This window comes from Saccopteryx bilineata, chromosome 4, assembly GCF_036850765.1.
Source record: "Saccopteryx bilineata isolate mSacBil1 chromosome 4, mSacBil1_pri_phased_curated, whole genome shotgun sequence".
NCBI classification, from domain to species: Eukaryota; Metazoa; Chordata; class Mammalia; order Chiroptera; family Emballonuridae; genus Saccopteryx; species Saccopteryx bilineata.
This window is the reverse complement of record NC_089493.1, coordinates 285377360-285401381: the sequence shown is the minus strand read 5'-3', so window position 1 is coordinate 285401381 and position 24022 is coordinate 285377360. Positions and strand designations below refer to the sequence as shown.

Genomic DNA, 24022 nt, shown 5'->3' with positions numbered 1-24022 from the left:
CTGGGACAGAGTCTGCCCTGAACATGGATCCATTCCTAGCTGAAGCACCTCTCAAGCCGCAACTCTGCAGCTCTTGAGGAATTCTGCAAGGTTGCGTCCTCATCAAAGCAAATGAGAACTTGACTTGTGGATTACCAAAGAGAGCTGGTAACACATGACCTGACCTTGAACGGGAGCACATTCTGCTTTTGGGAATGTCCTCTAAGGAAATAAGCCTCTCTGCAGAGACAGCACTTTCTCCTGGAAAATCATCTCATGTGAGTAATGTAGGATTCTGAAAAATGAGGGGAAGAAAGCCTTAGTGGGTACCCACAGAGATCATGAACTGGAAGATCAGGTTTGCAGAAAGCAGCAGTCATTTGCAAGACTCTCTTGGGCGCGTTGCTTGGGAGAAGTGGAGGGTAGAGTGGACCTAACAGTCTGAGGATGGCAGGTGAGCCCAGATGTATACTAAGAAACGGATTCTCCCTTAGAGCTTCTGAAAGGAACACAGCCCTGCCAGGCCATTTAGACTCCAATCTCCAGAGCTGTGAGGTAATACATTTATGTATATTGTTTTAAGCCATTAAGTTTGGAGTAGTATGTTACAGCAACAACAGGAAGTAAACCTATTAGATATGTGACTAAAGTGGGTTGCTGAGTTTTTCAAGGCCTCAGTTTTCATATCTGTAAAATGGGAATAGGCCTGACCAGGCAGTGGTGCAGTGGATGGAGCGTTGAACTGGGATGCGGAGGACCCAGGTTCGAGACCCCGAGGTCACCAGCAGCGTGGGCTCATCTGGCTTGAGCAAAGAGCTCACCAGCTTGGACCCAAGGTCGCTGGCTTGAGCAAGGGGTTACTCGGTCTGCTGAAGGCCCGCAGTCAAGGCACATATGAGAAAGCAATCAATGAACAACTAAGGAGTCGCAATGAAAAACTGATGATTGATGCTTCTCATCTCTCTCCGTCCCTGTCTGTCTGTCCCTATCTATCCCTCTCTCTGACTCTCTGTCTCTGTAAAAAAAAAAAAAAAAAAAAAATAAATAAATAAAAGTAAAAAAAAAGGGAATAGCAATAATACTCACTGTAGGATTGCCATGAGAAATAAATTATGTAAAGCAATATAGCCTAGCGTTAGCTGCTATGTTTGTTTTCCCCTGTTGACCATAAGCACTACAAGAACAAAAAATTGTGTCTACCTGGTTTACAGCAAACTCAAGTGCTGGGCAGTCTCTGGCCCCTCGTGGGCCTGGACGCGCCTGTGCTCTGCAGGAAGGCAGGAGAGAGCTGCCTCACTGGACAGGGTAAGGAATGGCAGGTTAGGAACCCCACGCCCCAAGTTCTGGGGAAAGAGCTCATCTGAGAGATAATTATAGGGTTAGTGTGAGGATTAGAACAGAGAAAACAAGGATCCAAAAGACTTCTAGTGTGGTGCCAGGCACATCCCCGCTGCTCAAGGAAGAGCGGTGGGCGAGACTCAGCTTCTCCCTCCCTCCCTCCCCCTCCTCTCTACCTTCCTTCTTCCCTCCCTCCTTCTCTTCTTTTAGTCTTTCCTTCATTCCTGAAGCAAACAGCAGCTGAATGCCCACTGTCCCCGACTGCTTGCACGGTCTATTGAGAGCGACCGAGTGAAAAACCCCTGGAATGAGGAGGCTGACAGACCAGAGGCCTCTGCTGGTCCCCAATACCAGCTGCTGTTGGGCAGCGGGAAGCACACCTGTTGGGACACAGGCCCCGCCCTCCCGAGCTCTGACAGCCCCTGGCTGGCCCTGGGGAGAGTGGGGTGGTTGCCAAGGCCTCAGGTGGAATGACCCGGAAGCGGGAAGTAGTTCGTGCTCCCAGGAGTTAGGACCTACCTGGCCCCGGGGAGCTTGGAGACAGGTCAGGTCTGGATGTGGGGCTGCTGGGGGGTTGGGGGTAGGGGCTGCCCCGCTGGGTTCAGGACCCAGAGAAGGGCTCAGCAAGGAGAGGAGTGGAAGAGGCTGGGGCCGGAGCTGGGGCCCAGAGGATCGTGTGAAAGGGGAGGGGCTGGGCTGTGTGGGGGCTGGGGGTAGGGGCTGCCCCGCTGGGTTCAGGACCCAGAGAAGGGCTCAGTAAGGAGAGGAGTGGAAGAGGCTGGGGCCGGAACTGGAGCCCAGAGGATCGTGTGAAAGGGGAGGGGTTGGGCTGTGTGGGGGGCTACATGTGGCCTGGCCCCAGAGGAGGCTGGGGCTCTAAGGGCTCCGTCTGGGGCTGAGGCAGGTGGCACTCAGGGCTCTCCAGCTGAGATGGCCAACCGGGAGGAGCTGGAGAGCACAGTGGAGGAAGTGCTGGGGAAACTGAGGAGCCGCCGACTGTTCCAGTCCGACTGGGACGCGGCTGCCTTGGCCGTCTTCCTCATCTTTGTGGGTGAGTGTGCTCTGCGCCTCTGGTCCCTCCGCCTTCCCTGCCAGGCCCTCCCAGGAGGGCCACATCTGGACCCTTGTCCCGCTCCCAGGCACCGTGCTGCTCCTGCTGCTCCTGGTCTGCTTCCACTGCTGCTGCCGCCGCTGCTGCCGCCGCTCCTCCAAGCCCCGCAAGGTGAGTGCCCCGCAGGCGCAGGCGAGCCCTGCCGGCCCGCAGGCCAGGCTCTGCGCTGGCGTGGAGGAGGGCAGTGCAGAGGCTCTGGGTGGGGCTGGCCGGTGCAGAGGCTCTGGGTGGGGCTGGCCGGTGCAGAGGCTCTGGGTGGGGCTGGCCGTGAGGGCTGAGGACTAAGCCCGCCGGGCCCCCTGTGCCCCTCTTACAGGAGAAGTCCATGGGAGTGAGGAACTTGGCTCTGGAACCTTAACGAGGCGAATCCCCAGCCCTCTGCTCATGTCCTGCGGGGAACAGTAACAAGGCCTTGTTCGCCCAAAGCCTGAGTCGGAAGTATGTTCTCACCTCCCATCAAGGGCTGGGCAATGTGGGCACTCAGTGCTCCATCCAGGACCCCACCTGGTCCTTCAGACTTCAGTTGACATGACTGCCATCAGGAGACTTTTGGTCACTTGCTGGCGGTCACGGAGCACATACCCCTGGGAGGGGAAGCTGGCTCAAGCTCAGCGCCCAAACCCCAGGCACAGCCCTGGTCACCATTCTTCTCAGCGCCTCGGCAGCCAGAAGGACCCTCTCAAAGATGGTATGAGTAGGCCAGGGGCTCATTCACTGGGTACTCCAAACCACTTGGTCCCCACTCAGACAGACAGACAGACAGACAGACAGACAGAGGGGTCCAGGCACAGTCAGATGATCTTTATTTCTTAGAGGACCTGCTGAGGTTGCTGAGTAAACAGCCAAGGGTGCCCCAGCTCATGGTCCGTGGTTTCTGCCCGTTCTTTCCTCCTCCCCCCACCCCCACTCCCAACTCACTGCTCAGGGTCACCAGCCACCCTCACCTTCCAGCGGGAGCTGGAGTAGGCTGCTCCGCACCACCCTGGTGGCAGCTCAGCAGGCAGGCAGCAAAGCAGGGAGGAAGGAGAGCCCTGGGCTGGGCTCCACCTTGAGTCCAAAGAGCAGGGCTGGAAAAATGGGCCACCTCCTGACCCCACCTTCCTGACCCACCCCCATCCAAAACAAAAAGCAAGTCAGCCTCCTTCCTCCCAGAGGTTCCAGTGTTCACTTCCATCTGTGCAAATGGGACAGACAGGACAGGCAAGGAGGAAAGGAAGTTGCCCGTAGTGCTGGTCCTGGCTCCGGCCCACACGACAGGGACACCTTGGGTTAGGGGCTGCTTCTCAGGGAACAGGCTCTCGGGTGCTCTGCTTAGAAAGGCCTGTAGCTCCAGTAGCTGGAGAACACGGAGATCTAGGGGGTGGGGGGGACGTGGTGAGCAGTGGTGAGCAGTGCTGCCTGGGTGGTCCTGGCCCCAGTGACTCAGGTCAGATTACAAGGTCATCCAAGGACAGTGGGTCAGGGAGAGGGCACTGTTGCCCAGCAGCCCCAGTGCCCAGTGTGTGGAAATTACAAAAGACCTTAAGATTTGGGGGTGCTTTGGAGGTGTGACGAGAGCCCTTGGAATCCTCCCAAAATGAAGGGGCTAAATATCCTGTTGCCCGGCTGGCCCCAGCTGACTGAGACGATGGCCTGGCCCAGACCCCCACTCCTAGGCCCCCACCTTATCCTTGAGCTGCTGGCAGAGCTGCAGGGAGACGGTGAAGAAGACAAGGGCGTCATTGAGCCACGGGATCACGGACTCCACCTTGTACACGTGGCTGACCTCCAGGCGCTGGGAACCCCACTCACTGTGGGGAGAGGGCAGAAACCTGAGCTCCCCAGCTCCTGAGCTGCAGCGGGCACTCGAGGGCACCCTCCCAACAGTGTACTTACAACATGGCCCCAGGGCTGTGCAGTACAGAGCCTCCAGCTGGGCGGAAGTTCTAGGCAAAAGAGAACTAGACCCAGTCAGGCCCTTGGGGCTACAGGGCACGGGCCTGCGGGGCCGAGGTGGGGGGCTGGGGGTTGACGGGGTCCTGCTCACCTTGGTGGAATTGGGCTGCAGGACGTGCAGCTGGTACACGGTGAGACACAGCTTGTTGAGGTTGATGTAGACATTGACCAGCAGGTCGGAGGGCAGGGCAGGGGCGAACATACGCTGGGGGGTGGGCAGGAAAGTGGGGTGAGGGCAGAGCAGCAGAGACCCCCACAGCCACCTGGGGGATCTCAGCCCTCAGCCTGTGGACTATGGACTGGGGCATCCAGACTCTTCCCAGGTGCCCTGGGTAACTTCTGCTCTGCTGGGCTTGGGAACCAGTGTCTCAGATCAGGGGTGATGTATTTGGGGGACACAGGATGGAAGCTGGAGACTCTATCTCGGAAAACTGTGCATACACATAGACATAGAGCTCCTGCTGATGACAGCTTGGGGCTTCCAGGGCCCCTTGCCACCCCCGCGTCCCTTTCCAGGGGAGGGGACCCGTTCTCTTGGCCTGGGGCACTGACCGTGAGGCCACTGGCAGCAATCTCAGGCAGAGTGAGGGTGGCCGGCGTGGTGAGTCGGTTGCGAGCTCTGGTCAGTTGCAGCATCACGGCGTCCATCAGCTGGAGGGAGGGGGCTGGTCACAGCGGCTGCGGCTGCGAGGCAGCGGGGCCTCGTCCTGACCCCGTCCCCCCACCCCAGCATCAGGTTGTGACTAAGTTATGGTGGTCCTGGTCTCAGGGCCTGAACCCCCTCAAAGTGGGGAACTTGTTACAAATGCAGTAACTGCTCCAGCTGGGGGAGGAGGGGAGGACACCGTACAGTGGACCCCCTGTCTGTGGGGTTTCATTGCACGGGGTCCCGGGGGCTGGTCCAGTGGGGAATGAGATGTCAGGAGTTAGTCCCAGGGGCATGGTGGATGGAGGCTCAGGCCGTGAAGGAGCTTCGAAGGGGCCCTGATCCAGCTAGGGGGCAAGGGGCAACGGAGGGCTTCATGGAAGAAACAACTGGACAACTGAGTCGGTGCCTGTCTGGCACCGGCTCCATCTTCACAGGTAAAGAAAGTGAGGCTCTGATGGGGTAAGGTCACATAGCCAGTGAACAATGGAACCATCTAGAATTCATCCTTTTCCTTTATCACGGAGCAAAGCCCTGGCTTGGACTCCTCAGAGCGCCAGCTTCCACTGCTCCCAGCTGTTGCTGTGGGCGCTAGGGGGACCTGGCTCCCAGGAAAGGCAGATTGTTGGGTAGAGGCATGGGAGCTACACTACAACTTACACCCCCCAGGGCAGTCACAGTGGTGGGAGGGACCTTAAGTCCATCCACTTCCAAGTTTCATCTGAAGAGTCAGCGGTCCAGGGAGGATAGGGGAACCATGTGAGGACACACAGCAAGCCCAGGGCATGCAGACGCGGGTCTTCCTTCCATGCTTTGTGAACTGACTTTGTGAATTACAAGGGTTTTTTCCTACTGCTGGTACTACTACTAGCAGCCACTCTTGACTGAGTACTACTAGGAGCCACTGACCTGCATTATCACAATTGGTAGTCATTAAACCTTGTCCCCCCTTTACAGGGGAGAATAGTGAGGGACAGAGTGGCCAAGTGACTTAAGGTTGCACAACTTAGAGTGGAGGCCCTGCGATCAGAACCCAGGTCTGACTCTGGAGCTTGGGCTGAGAGCCATTTGATCGTGGCTGGACGGACATGTCTACACGGAGAGGTGAAGGGTCAACTGTCAGCTCTACCTAAGGACATGGGGGCAGAGTTCCCAGGGCCAGGTGTGGGGAATTTGGCTCCCAGTCCCTGAAGGTAACTCACCTTAAGGACTTCTGCTCCTGTCCTGAACTGGTAGCTGTCATCCCTGTTGTTAAGGAGGTAAATGGCTTGGCTCACGTGGTTCCTGGCATCCTGGATCTGAAAACAGTGCCTATTGAGTGGTCAGTGGGCTGGGCACCGGCAGGGAGAGGTGCCAGATTCGGAGCAGTCACAGTCTTAGGCTCCCACTCCGAGGGGCAGTCATCCTGGTAGGGGTGGGTGGGTGCTGCTTGTCTGGCCCCTCCCCCACAGCTGTTAGCTTCCTGCCCTGGCTGGGAGCTGGGCACACAGCATAGGCTGAGGCAGGCTTGGTCTCTGGCCTCACGTAGTTCACTTTATAAAGGAGGACAGATGTTAACAGTGAAGGCACAAAATCACAGACCTCAAGACCTGCACAAGGAAATCGACAGGGTGATGAAGTGGGGATGGAGAAGCCTTTGTACACTGGGGTCAGAGAAGGTCTCAGGGAGGTGACTCTTGAGTTGACACTCATCATTTTCTTTTTTTGGTACAGAGACAGAGACAGATAGGGACAGAGAGGAATGGAGAGAGATGAGAAGCATCAATCACTAGTTCCTCGTTGTGACACCTTAGTTGTTCATTGATTGCTTTCTTTTTTTTTTGGTATTTTTCTGAAGTTGGAAATGGGGAGGCAGTCAGACAGCAGACTCCTGCATGTGCCCGACCGGGATCCACCCAGCATGCCCACCAGGGGGCGATGCTCTGCCCATCCGGGGCATTGCTCTGTTGCAACCAGGGCCATTCTAGCGCCTGAGGCAGAGGCCATGGAGCCATCCTCAGCGCCTGGGCCAACTTTGCTCCAATGAAGCCTTGGCTGTGGGAGGGGAAGAGAGAGACAGAGAGAAAGGAGAGGGGGAGGGGTGGAGAAACAGATGGTCGCTTCTCCTGTGTGCCCTGGCCGGGAATCGAACCCGGGACTCCTGCACGCCAGGCCGATGCTCTACCACTGAGTCAACCGGCCAGGGCCCATTGATTGCTTTCTCATATGTGCCTTGACCGCAGGCCTTCAGCAGACTGAGTAACCCATTGCTCGAGCCAGCGACCTTGGGTCCATGCTGGTGAGCTTTGCTCAATCTAGATGAGCCCGCGCTCAAGCTGGCGACCTCGGGGTCTCAAACCTGGGTCCTCCGCATCCCAGTCCGATGCTCTATCCACTGCACCACTGCCTGGTCAGGCAACACTCATCATTCTTGTGATGAGAAAAGCTGGTGGAGAGGACTTCAGGCAGAGGGACAAGTTGAGGAGAGTAAAGGCTGGGGCCCAGTCATATTGGAATTGATAGTGAGTACAGACTTTGTCCTCAAGAACCATGGGAATCCCCTGAGAGTGATGCGTTCAGGAGGGATTCCTGTGTCTATGGCTGGGGCCGGGGGAAGTACAGACAGACAGGTTCTCCTCCTATAAGGCTAGGCTCTGGAGCCTCAGGCCCCGCCCATCCCATCTTCACTGCTAGGAAACATCGGACCAGCCTTGAGGTGGCAGCAAATCTTGGGTGTCTAGGCCCTGGAGGCCTCAGCCCCGCCTGCTCTTGTGGCCTGAGCCCTGGTTACCTGCTGTAGCTTCCACTGCTTGTCCTCCCGGAAGGCAAAATGCAGCAGCTGGTTGTTCCGGGGCATCTTCAGGTTCACATCCTGATGGGCAAGAGTGGGATAAGCTGAGCAGAGGGATGCCCTTTAGCTTTTGCCCCACTGCATCTTTGAGCAAAGGGCTACAATAGGCTGTTTAAGCCCCAGCCACTCCTGGAGAGTGGGAGAAAGGACTCCTGACACCTTGGCCATTTGGGCGGTGAACAGGGATGTTAGGAAACAGGAACTTAGGACCAAGAAGAACCACAAAGAAATGAAAGGGAAAAGAGGCCAAGAAAGAGGAAGGTGGCCTCAGCTGGGAAGCGTGTGGCTGTAGGCAGGCAGAGAAAATCTGCACTGGCCAGTGGACCGAACACCCACCCATGAAGGAGAGGGACCTTCCCCCACGCCTTGGCACCTGGCACACGGTTGGGTGCAGATAGAGCTCAGACGTTGACTGATTCCACTTTGATCTGGGGCCAGCCTAATCCTGCCAATGCCCATGCTTTGCTGGGCCCGGACTCTGGGCTGGGCCACGTACAAAGCATCCCCTTCCTGCACTTCTCATTGAAACCACATGCCAATCTCATGAGGAGGCTGGGGGTTGTTGTCATTTTACCAATAAGGAAACTGAGGCCAGAATGGTCAAGGATCCTACCCAGAGTGACACAGCCAGCCAGTAGCAGAGCTGAGATACGCAGGAGGCCCTCATGCTTCTCTAGCAACATGGAAAGGGTAGAGGGGTCAGAGACTCACCGCCTGGCTCAGCGCATCCCCTTGCAGAGTCAGCACGCCCTTCACCTGGTCTGTGCTGTAACACGTAGCAGTCAGAGCAGGGTCTGTAGCTGATCCCTCCTACCACCCAGCTCTCCCAGTGGGCCGCTTCTGGCTGTGTGTCATAGGATGTTCCAACCCAGGTGTCCCCCCCCTCCATGCCCCCACTGGCAAAGGAGTTCATCCCAGAGGTTTCTTGCCTAGCCAGGGCTCACCCACAGCTGCCCAGGATGAAGTTCTCTTGCTTGGCAGGCCCCTCTGTGCCTGAGCCTGGCAGAGTGAAGCGGAGAGAGGCCTCCTGTGGGGCAAAGGGGAGCCGGGCTAAATTCACTCAATCCAGCCGATGCTCCTTCCAGAAGCCCCGCTCCCAGGTTGGCTAAGGGAGGAACTAATTGGGCTGGCCTCACAGAAACAGCCTACCCATGCCTCCAGGGCACCTTCCCTGCTCTGGCTCCTCCCCCGCGGCCTTTCAGGTCTTACCCAAACCGATACTTGCTCCTTCCACATTCCCTGGGCACCCACTGTACCCAACACGGGGATAAAACAGGAACAGCCTCCCAGCTTGGTTTACGCGCTCGGGTGTGAGGAACAGTGTCAGCGAACCACGGTAGTCATGGCAACCCGCAACTCTGGCCATACCAGGCCATGCCTGAACATTGGCTTATCTTCCCGACAGCCATTGAGGCAGGTACTGTTACCTCATCTTTGCAAATGAAAGGGAGACCCAGAGAGGTTGAGTGCTTGGCTGCTATGACAGTGCTGGGGTCCTCGATATGATTAAATGTCAGCGCTTCAAAAACGGACTACCCCGTCCGGACCCCAGGGCTCAACCCAGGTCCACGGCGCTCACACAGCTGCCTGTGGAATCGGGTAATTACTTGCTGGCGACCCCGACAAGAATTCACGTTCAGTGACCACAAAGCTCCGTCCAAACATCCAGCATCGCGTACAAACAGGCGCTAGGGAGGCAGGCACGGGCGGCCGGGGGAAGAGCCGCACCAGGGGATCTGGGGAGGGCGGGCCGCCCCGCGCAAAGGCCGGCGGCCGCCCGGCGATGCGTTACCCTTAGGATGTCTTGCAGCTGTCTCAGCACAGCGTGCACCTCGTCGTGTAGCAGCCAGCGGAATTCCTCCTCCTGCCAGACAAGCCGCTGTCAGCCGCCCGGACCCGCCGCCCCCACCACGCCCCACCGGCCCGCACGCTAGCCTCACCAGCACTGCCCGCTCCACCGCGGTCGCTGCCATCGCGGTCGCCATCGCCACGGCTCACCGCCCAGCAGGGTCTCCGGCCAGCTGTCAGCGCCAGCCGCTTGGTCGGTACGCAGCGCCTGAACCCAACCCCCGCCTCCGATTGGCTGTGGGAACCAGTCCCGCCTTCGAACAACTTCCCCACTCCGCCGATTGGCTATTGCCCGCCCCGTCCTCCGCTCAGGACATGGCGGAATGGAAGCAGGCTAGCTGCCGTAAGAACCTGCCGAACCTGCCGGCGCTGGCTCGCGCGGGATGCCACCGGCACCCGCTGCGGACACCGCTTTCACAGTTGCTCTTCGGCTGGAGCGGCGGACCCTGTCCCGCCTCTTCCGGGCTCTGATGGGGACCCTGCTCCACTTGCGCTCCATTGGCCGGCGGAATGGCTTCACCCGGCGATTGGACGACAGGGTAGCCTGCTTCGGCTCGGCCTGGCCATCCGCCCTCTGGTTCCGTTGGCCCAAGAGGAAGCCCGGGGCGGACTCAATAAGGCCGCTGTCCTGCTAACTTAATCCTCCGCCCTTCTCCCTCGGGCTCCGAAATCGGGCAGTTTGGGCACAAGCCACTGCAAGGCAATCAGTTACAGTTGTGTTACCAAGAAACGTTTTATTCTGCTTGCAGTAGCCTTTTGTTAATTGCACAAAATCATGTTTTCTGTTTTTGCCATTTAAACATTATCACACAATCCTATTCTGAAAGACATGTTCATTAAAAACAAAACAAAAATAAAAATTCACAACCTTAATTACCAGATTTGTCGTTTAAAGGAAAAAAACAGGTGGCGGAAGAGGGGCTTTCTTACAAGCTTTTTCACAAGTGTCACATTTTCTCCTTAAAAGGGAAGGATTTCAAAACAAAGGTGAAATAGCTTAAACAGAAATATTCATTTAAAAGGAACTTTACAGAATTGTCAACAATATTAAGACAACATTGACTAACCAGTTTCATTACAGCATCTTCCCCCCACTCCCACCCCCCAGTGTCCAGCTAGGACTATAACAGGCTTTGTGTTCAGACAGAAAAGGAGTCAAAATCCCAGTGAAATCAACTGTGCCCAAACCCACAGGCATCTTTCCTGCCCTTTCCCCATCTTCTGAGATCCCATAACTTGGGTTCTGATCAGTGGGAAAGGGCCAAGTTTGTGAGAGGGAGGGGCCCTCACCAGTGTGGCCACCTCATTTTATATATATAATTATATATTCACTATAAATGATGACCTGCAAAATGTGACTTTGGAAAATTCAACCCATGCAGAGGAAGACAACACTGAGATCCTTTAGGTGACTTCTCCTTGTTCTTATGCCACATTTCAAGCCCCTATGGTCCCCTATCCAAGGAGAAATACAAGGTCCTCAACGATGTCTCGGATCCACCTCTGAGGGTCAGTTAGTTCAGGTTCAGTCAGGCCCAGTCCTCCTTTTCCCTCCTGATAGACCTCCAGGGCCCTGGAAGCACTGAAGACCAAGCTGCTGGCTGAAGGGAGGTACTCATTCCATGTCAAGAGCTGAGCCTAAGAAATGGTCATTGTTGGTCAGGCTGGGTCTAGGCCAAAGGGACAGACAGGAAGAAATACTGTCTCTGCGGGAGGAAAAGGGGAAAGGGAGGAGAGCGGAGAGAGGTGGGCATGCAGAGGACCTGTGCGGGGACGGACAGGCTGCAGAAGGTGGACACTGTCAGGGCAGAGTGGCTCTGGCTCTTCAAGACTAGGGGAAGTCTGTGGCGTAACGGAAACAGGAGGAAGCCCATCTCCTTCCCTCTTCACTCCTCACCAGCCGCCCTTAGGAGCCCTTCCCAAGGGTTGGAATGCAAATCTAAATACTAAAACAGCCTACTGAGGAGGGAGTCCCCCTACATCCAAACAAGGAAGTCCGTCTGATTCCGGCCCAGGGCTCGGGGTGATGGCGACTTCCAGGATGAGTGCTGAGGAGCAGCGAGGCGTGCAGGCTTCCGTGACGCTCACCTACAGGCTGATGGCTGCTCTCCCCGGACATGCAGAGCCCTGTCTTGACCTGGCCGTATCTTTTCAGCTCACAAAGGCATTTCTGGAGAGTTGGTTGCACGCTGGTAGCTTAAACATGACAATCCTCATCAACTGGTCGCTTGAGGCTGGAGGGCCCACAGGCTACTCTGTTTAGTCTGTGCTGGTTCATCTTGGTCCAGAGCCTCTCTAAGGAATCCAGAGGGGACGTGGACATGCCCACCACCTCTGCTCTGAGGGAAGCAGTGGGCAGGCTTCCATTTTTCACTGCTGATTCTAGCTCTTCGACTGGAAGGGGTCTGAGATAAGACAAGCTTCGATGGGGAAGAAAAAGCCAGGCAGCAGTTTCTGGGCAGCTTCTATCCTGGAGTAAAAGCCAGTGGTGTGTGTGTGTGTGTGTGTGTGTGTGTGGTGAGAACACACAGCCTACCTGGTTTGGAGGCCAGTGCCCAGCTCAAGAGCTTTGCGACAGGCCAATCCTGCTGACACCTCTCCCATTCCCAGGACCTTCAGGGGAGGAGTAATGCTGTGTGCTGTGCTGATGGCCAAGTCTTAGTCTGTATAAAAGGAGATGGAGACAGGGGGACTGGTCCAGAGTGAAGTCCCAGGACCCCAACCCCATGTGAGGAAGAGGGGGTCAGAGGGAAAACTGGGGGAGTGGGGACTTAGTGTATGTAGGCCCGATACACGGCAGACATGTCGTTGTCAGACTGGTCCAGTGCCTTGGCTCTTTTGTACACCTGGAGAAAAAATTAGATGGGTTTAGTCTCTGACCATACAGCTGACTTAAAGACATGAATCTGCTTCCTGGATGTGGTTCTAGATGTGGCCAGGTAGGCATGTTCTGGAGTTCAGGCTGTCTAGGTATGACTCCTGGCTCCTTCACTCACTGGCCTGACCTTGGACAAAGGGTCCCAGTCACTGCCTTTTTTTTTTTTTTTTTACAGGGACAGAGAGAGTCAGAGAGAAGGACAGACAGGAACGGAGAGAGATGAGAAGCATCAATCATCAGTTTTTCGTTGCGACACCTTAGTTGTTCATTGATTGCTTTCTCATATGTGCCTTGACAGCAGGCCTTCAGCAGACCGAGTAACACCTCGCTCGAGCCAGCGACCTTGGGTCCAAGCTGGTGAGCTTTTTCTTTTTCTGCTCAAGCCAGATGGGCCTGCGCTCAAGTTAGCGACCTCAGGGCCTCGAACCTGGGTTCTCTGCACCCCAGTCAGACGCTCCATCCACTGCACCACCGCCTGGTCAGGCCCAGTCACTGCTTTTTGATATTATGAAAAAGGTAACAGGGTCTGGCAAGGCTTAAGTGGAAGGAGGGCTGTATAGTGTTCAGAGTGCCAGCACAGAGGCAGGGCTCAGTGCTCTCAGTAATTAGAACTATAATTTCCTGCTGAAGAACTTCCAAGGACGTCCCATGTTATTCTCTGGGCTACTATCCTTGCCCCTTCCTTTGCATAGGACGCACTTCCCAAAGGCCTTCCCTGCCCACTTCACTCAGAGCAGTGCTGTGCCTCTTGACCCGGGTCACTTCTATCCCCTTACTCTGTTCTATTTTATTCATATTTATGACCATTTGAGATTCTTATTTGTTTAAATACTTATGTGGGCCCCGGCCAGTTGGCTCAGTGGTAGAGCGTCGGCCTGGCGTGCGGAAGTCCCGGGTTCGATCCTGGCCAGGGCACACAGGAGAAGCGCCCATCTGCTTCTCCACCCCGCCCCCTCTCCATCCTCTCTGTCTCTCTCTTCCCCTCCCCCAGCCAAGGCTCCATTGGAGCAAAGTTGGCCTGGGCGCTGAGGATGGCTCTGTGGCCTCTGCCTCAGGCGCTAGGATGGTTCTGGTTGCAACAGAGCGGTGCTCCAGATGGGCAGAGCATCGCCCCCTGGTGGGCGTGCTGGGTGGATCCCGGTCGGGTGCATGCGGGAGTCTGTCTGACTGCTTCCCCGTCTCCAGCTTCAGAAAAAAATAAAAATAAAAAATAAAATAGCCTGACCTGTGGTGGCGCAGTGGATATAGTGTCAACCTGGAAACCCTGAGGTCGCCGGTTCAAAACCCTGGGCTTGCCTGGTCAAGGCACATATGGGAGTTGATGCTTTCTGCTCCTCCCCCCTTCTCTCTCTCCCTCTCTATAATGAATAAATAAAATCTTTAAAAAAAAAAAAAATAAATAAATAAATAAAATAAAATAAAATAAAAAAAATAAATACTTATGTGCTTATTTTGTGTCTCCTTCCATTAAAATGCACACCAACCTGTCCCCAGAGCCTAGTATGGTGCTTGGCAATTAAGAGCTGCCCCGGAGGCCTGACCAGGCGGTGGCGTAGTGGATAGAGCATTGGACTGGGATGCAGAGGACCCAGGTTTGAGACTCCGAGGTCGCCAGCTTGAGCACAGGCTCATCTGGTTTGAGCAGAAAAAGAAAAAGCTCACCAGCTTGGACCTAAGGTTGCTGGCTCGAGCAAGGGGTTACTCGGTCTGCTGAAGGCCCGTGGTCAAGGCACATATGAGAAAGCAATCAATGAACAACTAAAGTGTCGCACCAAAAAACTGATGATTGATGCTTCTCATCTCTCCTTTCCTGTCTGTCTGTCCCTGTCTATCCCTCTCTCTGACTCTCTCTCTCTGTCCCTGTAAAAAAAAAAAAAAAAACTGTCCTGGAGATATTAGGTGAATATAAAGAAGTAGGAACAGAATTAAAAGGCCATTGTTTGACAAGGGTAGGATGGTATCCAGTTATGAGGAAATGTAGCTGGATACAAGGTTCCACCCCCACATGGCCAGTGGCATTTATTTATTTATTTTTAAATTAAAAAAAATTTTATTTATTCATTTTAGAGAGGAGAGGGAGAGACAGAGAGAGAGAGAGAAAGAGGAGAGACAGAGAGAAAGAAGTGGGGGAGGAGCTGGAAGCATCAACTCCCATATGTGCCTTGACCAGGCAAGCCCAGGGTTTCAAACCGGCGACCTCAGCATTTCCAGGTGGACACTTTATCCACTGCGCCACCACAGATCAGGCTTATTTATTTTTTATAGATTGATTTTAGAGAGGCAGAAAGAGAAAGGAAGAGACAGTGACATGCACTCATTTGTTGTTCCACTTAGTTGTGCATTCACTGGTCGCTTCCTGTATGTGCCCTGACTGGGCATCGAACCTGCAACTCTGTTTTGTTTTTTTTTAACAATACAGTGGGAGCCACCTTAATTGTGCATCCGTTACAGCTCTGGTGAAGCTGTCAACTCAGAATGAAGGATAAATAAAGATCTTTTTTTTTTTTTTTTCTTTTTTGGTATTTTTTCTGAAGCTGGAAACTGGGAGAGACAGTCAGACAGACTCCCATATGCGCCCGACCGGGATCCACCCGGCACGCCCACCAGGGGCAAAGCTCTGCCGTGACCAGAGCCACTCTAGCGCCTGGGGCAGAGGCCAAGGAGCCATCCCCAGCGCCCGGGCCATCTTTGCTCCAATGGAGCCTCGGCTGCGGGAGGGGAAGAGAGAGACAGAGAGGAAGGAGGGGGGGGGTGGAGAAGCAAATGGGCGCTTCTCCTGTGTGCCCTGGCTGGGAATCGAACCCGGGTCCCCTGCACGCCAGGCCGATGCTCTACCGCTGAGCCAACCGGCCAGGGCCAAGACCTTTTTTGATGGAAGAAAAACAATTGTTGCCAGCAGACCTGCATTACGGAATATGCTAAAGCAAGTTCTCCTAGCTGGAAGAAAATACCAGATAGGAATTAAATTCTTCTAAAAGGAATGGAGAGCACTCAAATTGTGAATTAGAAAAATTATAAAATTATTTTTCCTCTTAATTTCTTTTTTTTAAAAATTTTTGTTTTTATTTTATTTATTAACTTTAGAAAGGAGAGAGAGAGAGAGAGAGGAGAGAGAGAGAGACAGAGAGAGAGAAGGGGGGAGGAGCAGGAAGCATCAACTCCCATATGTGGCTTGACCAGGCAAGCCCAGGGTTTTGAACCAGCAACCTCAGCATTTCCAGGTTGACGCTTTAACCACTGCGCCACCACAGGTCAGGCTCCTCTTAATTTCTTTAAAATATATTACTACTTATAGCAAAAACATTTCAACACTATCTGGTGGGTTTAAAATAAGGACAGCTACAACACATAGGACATTTGTAACCTACAGCAAGGGTTCTCAAGCTGGGGGCATTTTGCCCCTCAGGGGATATTGGTAATATCTGAATATATTTCCTACGGGGGTGCTGCTGGCACCTGGTGGGTAGAGGACAGGTATGCTGTTGATATCCTGCAATGCGAAGGACAATTCCAACAACAAAATGGCAATGCTCTGTTTAAGAAACCCTGCCCTGACCAGGCGGTGGTGTAGTGGATAGAGTGTTGGACTGGGATGCGGAGGACCCAGGTTCGAGACCCTAAGGTTGCCAGCTTGAGCATGGGCTCATCTGGTTTGAGCAAAAGCTCACCAGCTTGGACCCAAGGTCGCTGGCTCCAGCAAGGGGTCACTAGGTCTGCTGCAGCCCCCTGGTCAAGGCATGTATGAGAAAGCAATCAATGAACAACCAAGGAACCGCAACTAAGAATTGATGTTTCTCATCTCCCTCCCTTCCTGTCTGTACCTCTCTCTGACTCTCTCTCTGTCTCTGCTACAAATAAAAAAAGAAAAAAGAAACCCTGTCTCAAGGGATGAGGAACAGAGAGGGAAACGGATCTGTCTGCAGTGAACATTAACTTTAGACACCGAAGTTAAATGCATATGGCAATCCTTAGAGCCAACATAAAAGAAAAATAATGCAGCATTAAAAAGCCAACAGAGGTACTGGCTGGGTAGGTCAGTTGGTTACAGTGCCATCCCAATTTGCCAAGGTTGTGGGTACAACCCCAGTTAGGGCAATACAAAACTCAACCAATGAATAATGCATAAAAACATGGAACAATAAATTGATGTTTCTCTCTCTCCCCTCCTCTCTCTAAAAATCAATTTAAAAAAGTCAATAGAACCTGACCAGGCGGTGGCGCAGTGGATAGAACGTCGGACTGGGATGTGGAAGGACCCAGGTTCGAGATCCCGAGGTCACCAGCTTGAGCGCGAGCTTATGTGGCTTGAGCAAAAAGCTCACCAGCTTGGATCCAAGGTCGCTGGCTCGAGCAAGAGGTTACTTGGTCTGCTGAAGGCCCGCGTCAAGGCACATATGAGAAAGCAGTCAATAACAACTAAGATGTCGCAACGAAAAACTGATGATTGATGCTTCTCATTTCACTCCGTTCATGTCTGTCTGTCCCTGTCTATCCCTCTCTCTGACTCTCTCACTGTCCCTGTAAAAAAAAAAAAAAAAAAAAAAAAAAGCCAATAGATATCTAAAATAGAATTCTAAAAAATATTCAAATAAAAAGAAGGCAAGAAAGGAGGAACAAGCAAAAACCACAAGGGAGAAACTGCGATCAAATAATAAACTGTATTATTCAGGTAGCTCTGACTTCACACAACAGACTTCAAGATAGACTAAATGTCAAAGAACTGTAACCTGAAGATCCAATCAGTAGAGAGCTTAAGTCACACTATCCAAGCAAATGGCCAGAAAGTGCTCCTTTCCATTAACCAAAATGTCTGTTTCTAGGTAATAAATGAGGATGGAGGCAAGTTGGAAAGTACCTCACAAAGAAATGCTTTCAATGCAAGCCACACACAGACCCTTCAGAAGTAACTACAGCTAGCCTGACCAGGTGGTGGCACAGTGGATAGAACATCAGCCTGGGACACTGAGGATCCAGGTTTGAAACCCTGAGGTCGCCGGCTTGAGTGTGGGCTCACCAGCTTGAGTCCGGGGTCACTAGCTTGAGGCTGGGATCACAGACATGACCCCATGGTTGCTGGTTTGAGCAAGGGGTCATATTGGCTCAGCTGGAGAACCCAGGTCAAGGCATGTATGCAAAAGCAATCATTGAACAACTAAAGTGCTGCAACAATGAGTTAATGCTTCTCATCTCTCTACCTTCCTGTCTGTCCTCCCCCTTGCTAAAAACAAAATGAAAAAATAACTATAGTTAAAGACAAAAGCATCAGTAAATAAGTGACAAGATACATGAGGAATCTACTGCCAAGAAAGAACCCACAAGAGAAATCTGAAATTATTCAGAACTGCAAACTAAAAGCGTAAAGTAAGTACTCTGAGATATTCAGGCAAGGAAGGAACAGAAGATGTGAAATTTAGGGACAGATGTTTATAAATTATAAAAAGGCAGGTCTGCCTGCCTTGGCCCGATAGCTCAGTTGACAGTGTCCACCAGAGAACAGAGGTTGCTGGTTCCATCCCAGGTCAGGGCACATACAGGAATAGATGGATGTTCCTGTCTGTCTCCCGCCCCCCCCCTCTCTAAAATTAATACGAAGCTGACCACATGGTGGCACAGTGGATAGAGTGTTGACCTGAGATGCTGAGGACCCAGCCCAGGCTTAAAATCCCGAGGTTGCTGGCTTGAGCGTGGGATCATAGATAATGACCCCATGTTTACTGGCTTGAGCCCACAGGTTGCTGGCTTGAAGCCCAAGGCGGTTATTTTGAGCAAGGGGTCACTGGCTTGGCTGGAGCTTCCCTGGTCAAGGCACATGAGAATAAAGCAATCAGTGAACTGAAGTGCCGCAACTATGAGTCGATGCTTCTCTCTCTTTCCTCTTCTTTCTCTCCCTTGACAAATACATAAAAATAAATAAATAAATAAATGACAACAAAAAGGCAGGTCTGAAAATAGCAGTACTGTGTTTTTTTTTCTTTTTTTCTGGAATAAGCCATTTGAGACCTGTATTTAACTTGAATGAAAATGTGGAAAAAAAAAAAAAAGAAAAAGAAAAAGAAAATGTGTATCAATTTACAACACCCGAAACTACAGTTCCTAAATAAATTAATATTTGTGCTTCATGAAATGTTTTTATCGCAGCTCGATGGTAAAGATTAATACTGCTCAGCTCTTTTTTTTTTTAAAGATTTCATTTCTTTTTTTTTTTTTTTTTTGTATTTTTCTGAAGCTGGAAACAGGGAGAGACAGTCAGACTCCCTCATGCACCTGACCGGGATCCACCCGGCACGCCCACCAGGGGGTGTCACTCTGTTGCGACCAGAGCCACTCTAGCGCCTGGGGCAGAGGCCAAGGAGCCATCCCCAGCGCCCAGGCCATCTTTGCTCCAATGGAGCCTTGGCTGCAGGATGGGAAGAGAGAGACAGAGAGGAAGGAGGGGGGGGGAGGGGGGGAGAAGCAGATGGGTGCTTCTCCTGTGTGCCCTGGCCGGGAATCGAACCCGGGACTTCTGTACGCCAGGCTGACGCTCTACCACTGAGCCAAGCGGCCAGGGCCGGAAAAAGATTTCATTTCTATCAGGTTGAGATAAGAAAGCTGAACCGCTAAAAAACTGTTTCCCAAAAGTACACGTGTAGGTCCTAGCTGGTGGCTCAGCTGGCTAGTGTGTGGTCATGAGACGTCACACTTGAGTGTTATATCCCCGATCAGGGCCCACACAAGAATCAACCAATGAATGCATGAATACATAGAACAACAAATGGATGTTTCTCTCTCCTCTCTCCCCTTTCCTTTCTTTCAAAAATCAATAAAAACAATGAATAAAAACATATAAAAAAAGTGCCGGAGTAGGTGCTTAATAAATGTAATTAAAAAATGTTTATGGACCCCGGCTGGGTAGCTCAGCTGGTTGGAGCATCGTCCCGATACACCAAGGTTGCGGGTTTGATCCCCAGTCAGGGAATCAAGCAGCCAAACGATGCACAATTAAGTGGAACAACAAGTCAGTGTTTCTCTTTCTCTCTCTTTCTCTCTCCCCCTCCCTCTTCTTCCATCTCCCAAATCAGTAAATGAAAATAAAGTTTTAAAAAAAGTTATTGATTAAACACTGCAATTAATCAATCAGCAGATAGTTAGAATGGATTAAAATGCAAGCTCCAATTATAAATGGTTGACAGAAGACAATTTAAAGATACAGGATGAAAGTAAATGGATGGAAAAAGATGTGTCATGAAAACAGTAAGCACGAAAAGGCTGTAGTAGCAAAATCAATATCAGACAACAGGCCTGACCAGGTGGTTGCACAGTGGATAGAGCGTTGGACTGGGATGCCGAGGACCCAGGTTTGAGACTCCAAGGTTGCCAACTTGAGCGTGGGCTCATCTGGTTTGAGCAAAATCTCACCAGCTTGGACCCAAGGTCGCTGGCTCAAGAAAGGGGTTACTCGGTCTGCTGAAGGCCCATGGTCAAGGGACATATGAGAAAGCAATCAATGAATAACTAAGGTGTCGCAACGCCCAACGAAAAACTAATGATTGATGCTTCTCATCTCTCTGTTCCTGTCTGTCCCTGTCTATCCCTCTCTCTGACTCTCTGTCTCTGTAAAAAAAAAAAAAAAGGCCCTGGCCGGTTGGCTCAGTGGTAGAGCGTCGGCTTGGTGTGCAGGAGTCCCAGGTTCAATTCCCAGCCAGGGCACACAGGAGAAGTGCCCATCTGCTTCTCCCCCCCTCCCCCCTCCTTCCTCTCTGTCTCTCTCTTCCCCTCCCACAGCTGAGGCTCCATTGGAGCAAAGTTAGCCCGGGTGCTGAGGATGGCTCTATGGCCTCTGCCTCAGGCTCTGGAATGGCTCTGGTCACAACTGAGTGAAGCCCCAGATGGGCAGAACATCGTCCCCTGGTGGGCATGCCGGGTGGATCCCGGTCAGCACATGTGGGAGTCTGTCTGACTGCCTCCCCGTTTCCAACTTCAGAAAAATACAAAAAAAAAATAAATAAAATAAAAAAATCAGATAACAGATTTCAAGACAGAGATCAAGACATTTCATAACAACGGTAAAAGGGCAAATTCATCAGGAAAACATAATAAACAAGCGTTTCAAAGGCATTAAGAAAAATGTATAGAATTAAAGAAACAGACAATTCCATAATCACAGTTGGAGATGTTAATTATCTCTCTATCAGCAACTGAAAGAACCAGAGGAGCCTGACCTGTGGTGGCACAGTGGATAAAGTGTCGACCTGGAATGCTGAGGTCGCTGGTTCAAAACCCTGGGCTTGCCTGGTTAAGGCACATATGGGAGTTTATGCTTCCTGCTCCTCCCTTCCCCCCCCCCCCCCTCTAAAATGAATAAATAAAGTCTTAAAAAAAAAAAAAAAGAACCAGAGGAAAGGTCTGTCAGGATGATCTGGCACCAACCCTCCTGACCGGGCTGATACCTGCAGAACACAGCACCCAACAACTGCAGGACCGTCTTCTTAAGGGCACATGGCACACCCAGGAAGACAGATTGTCTGCTGGGCCCCAAAACAAGTCCACATAAATTGAAAGAGTTAAAAATCATACAAGGCATATTCTTTGACCACAAAAGAGATACAGTAGAAATCAGTAACTGTTAGACATCTAGGAAAACCCTGAGTATTTGATAAACTTTGAAGTTATCACAGGGAAGTAAGCACGGCTTCGAAGGAAGTGTCCAACTTTTAATGCTGATCTAAAATCAAGAACCTGACATGCCATCCTGAGAGGTTAGATCAGAGAGCAAAGAAAAGCCAAAATAAGTAGAGGAAAGGAATAGAAGAAAACAAGGGAAGGCTGCTGGGACTTGTGCCACTGGCTCTTGCAGTTAGTTACCTCATTGGCTGCAGCTGCCATAGGAGTTGGATGGTTGACAGCATCACCCAGCGCAATAGCTAGGCGAAGATCCTTCTGAATGTATTTCAGGTAGAAATCAGGCTTAAAGTTTCCTTGTAGAATATCTGAGGACAGAAAGCCACTTATCAGAAGAATTAGAAGGATCCTAAATAAGAAATCACCTGCAATACCATCAGGGCTCAACACCTAGCATTTCGCTCACCCCTTCACTCACACACCCAAAAGAGAAGTTCCCAGACTGTACCCCCAAATCCCATCTGCTATGTCTCCGGACCTTCTCTACCTGGGTGCATGGACTGACCTGACCGGAGAGGGTGCATCCTTCAAGCCCCATGAGCCCCTGAAGAAAAGACAGCTGTGACAGCTGTCTGACCAGCTCCTCAGCTGTAACAAAAATAAAATGCAAGAAAAGAGGCCAAAAGCAACTTACTTTGGCACTTCTGGTCCAGGAAGATGCTGGCCAATTGTCCTTGATTGAGAATGTCCAAGAGTGTCTGCTGGGACTGGCCTGTCACTTGGGCCAGGGTCAGCCCCTCAGCGATGGTGGCCATGAAGCTCCCCTGGACCATGTTCACTATCAGCATCATCTTGGCTGCATTGCCAACCTCACCTGCGCAGGACAATGAATCGTGGTCACTTCCCAAGAATCCCACAGGCAGCAACTTTCTGCCCACCCTCATCCCTACTTGGACCCACCTCTACACCCAGGGAAGGCCCCATTCACCTGCCCCCGAAAGAACTGGCTCTGACCCTTCTGGCTCCTCCTCCTTCCAGGCACTGACTGTGCAAGTCAAAGGAAACCTTCCCACGGGGGCCCCAGGCAGAGAGGCCGTGCGGGATTGATGTTGTCATCAGTGCAGTCTAGAGGGGATGTGGCCAGACAGGTGGGCAGATATGTTACCTAGAAAGAAGGAGGTCTTCCCCATTGCCTGGAAGCAGCTGCTGCAGTCCTCATATAAGCCCCTGTCTCCGGCTGCTAAGATCACCAACATCCCATCATTAGACAGCTGCTGGTTCCCTGAGACCGGGGCTTCCAGAAAGCGGCCCCCCCTGGACACAATCACCTGGAAAGGAAAGTCACAGCTTCTGGAGGCCTTGCCTCTCCCAGCAGTCTGAGGTTGGGAGCAAGGAGTGTCCTTGGGTGGGAGTAAGTAGCCCTTCACACCAAGGCCCCCAAAGCCATGGTGCTAGACTGATGCTGTGGGAGGGTCAGCAGACTGTCCTCCAACAGGTACCTAATTCACATGCAGCAGAGAGGCTGGGCTCACCTCCTAAGCTCCCATTTACTCCAAATTTCTTAGAAAGACCAAAGATAACCAAAGGTGGCTGTGCCAATTGCCTGGCCGACCATACACCCTACAGACATGGCCCTCCCTTGACTTCAGCCATTCTTTGGAGGTGGAGAGTGAAGACAGGCTAGTGGTCTCTCCTCTTCTCTCTGGCTTTGGCTTTAGAGTAACCAAGTTGCCCATAGTTGATTGCATGGTCAGCCTGGGCTCCAACCAGAAGGATGCTGGAGGGCCAGCCCAAACAAGGCTGCTACCTGGGCCAGCTCGGTGACTGTGTCAGCATCCACTGTCGACATGTCCACGTAGCACTTCCCGGGGCGGATCCCTTGCAGCACACCGCTGGGGCCCAGCACCAGCTGTGGAGACACAGGGAGAAGCAATAGCCCAGGCCGCTGGCTAGACACCCAGCAGCCCCTTAGACCTAAGTCAGAACCCGTTTGCTTTTTTAGCTCATTTCCTGATTAGGAGCTAATAAATATTAAGGCTGAGAAAGGAAGAACTAAATAAGCAAAGGAAAGATAAGTATTTCTAGTATGTTCCCATTTATCTTTAAAAAGAATATTCCTTTTTATTAAAAACTTCCCATTTAAAAGATGGTACCTCAGTGCTTGAGTTTTGAGGCTTCTTTTAATTTACTTGGATTAAACTAGTTACTAGTTTAACAAAATGACTACTACACTTGAACATTCTTTTCCTTTAAGGTTGTACTTGAACTATTAAAACATACAAGTGATAAACACAGGAACTTGGCACATGGACCAAAAGCACTCAGTCACAAAGCTTCCAGCTTAACAAGAATACACCACACACCAGTTCAGCACAGACCTCAGGGATCCTAGCCACTGACATTCTTTGTTCTGAATTAAAGAAATCTGTATTCAATTTATGCAAACACCCTTCACAATGGGAGATGGCCCCCAGAAGGGAAATTCCACCCCCCATACGCAGACACTCACTCCGTGTGCAGGGGAGAAGGGGAGGAGGCCGGCCAGCTTTCCTGGCCACAATCTGAGACGCTGAGGGGAGGGAGGGGATCCTTACATCCTTGGCCGCCTTTGGATCCGACACACAGGCAAAGGTGATGTCACAAGTTGAAACAACTTCAGCGGGGGTTCTTCCTAGGCGGGCCCCCTCCTGGATGAACAAATCACACTGCAAAAGTCACAGATCCTAACGTGAGCTGCAAGCCGTGCACAAAAAACACGATAGCCAGGCCAGAGACACAGTGCCCAGTCCTCCTGGCTGGCGTCCCAAGGCAGGAGATGGAAGCTGAGGCTGGGAGCCCAGGACCCCAGAGCTGGCA

The 24022-nt window shown here is 52.1% G+C and overlaps 3 protein-coding genes across 5 annotated transcripts in view; 1 reads left to right on the top strand and 2 right to left on the bottom strand.

Moving 5' to 3' along the window:
• Positions 1–1744: 1744 nt before the first annotated feature.
• SMIM22 (small integral membrane protein 22) lies at positions 1745–3284 on the top strand. 2 transcript variants are annotated; one of them, XM_066274991.1, is made up of 4 exons: positions 1745–1861; positions 2222–2368; positions 2457–2539; positions 2745–3284. In XM_066274991.1, exons 2-4 carry the CDS (start codon positions 2248–2250, stop codon positions 2784–2786), a joined length of 246 nt encoding a protein of 81 aa, XP_066131088.1. In that variant the 5' UTR covers positions 1745–1861; positions 2222–2247; the 3' UTR covers positions 2787–3284. The 2 variants fall into 2 exon arrangements, with proteins under 2 accessions (XP_066131088.1, XP_066131089.1); XM_066274992.1 differs by having other exon boundaries at positions 1752–1866.
• Positions 3285–3427: 143 nt separating this feature from the next.
• Positions 3428–10256, bottom strand: ROGDI (rogdi atypical leucine zipper). Its single transcript, XM_066274990.1, has 11 exons — positions 9780–10256; positions 9632–9703; positions 8784–8866; positions 8551–8605; positions 7780–7860; positions 6212–6307; positions 4916–5014; positions 4455–4568; positions 4304–4353; positions 4092–4218; positions 3428–3781 (listed from the first exon to the last, which is right to left on the bottom strand). Exons 1-11 carry the CDS (start codon positions 9822–9824, stop codon positions 3740–3742), a joined length of 864 nt encoding a protein of 287 aa, XP_066131087.1. The 5' UTR covers positions 9825–10256; the 3' UTR covers positions 3428–3739.
• Positions 10257–10395: 139 nt separating this feature from the next.
• Positions 10396–24022, bottom strand: part of GLYR1 (glyoxylate reductase 1 homolog) — a 46737-nt gene continuing 33110 nt past the window's right edge. The window contains exons 11-16 of one of the 2 annotated variants that reach the window (XM_066274988.1): positions 23761–23871; positions 22974–23075; positions 22332–22494; positions 21861–22040; positions 21410–21534; positions 10396–12533 (exon numbers count right to left, since the gene is read on the bottom strand). In XM_066274988.1, the coding sequence (XP_066131085.1) occupies positions 12459–12533; positions 21410–21534; positions 21861–22040; positions 22332–22494; positions 22974–23075; positions 23761–23871 (756 nt within the window). In that variant the 3' untranslated portion in view covers positions 10396–12458. The remainder of the gene's footprint in view (positions 12534–21409; positions 21535–21860; positions 22041–22331; positions 22495–22973; positions 23076–23760; positions 23872–24022) is intronic. The other variant, XM_066274989.1, reaches the window with a different exon arrangement.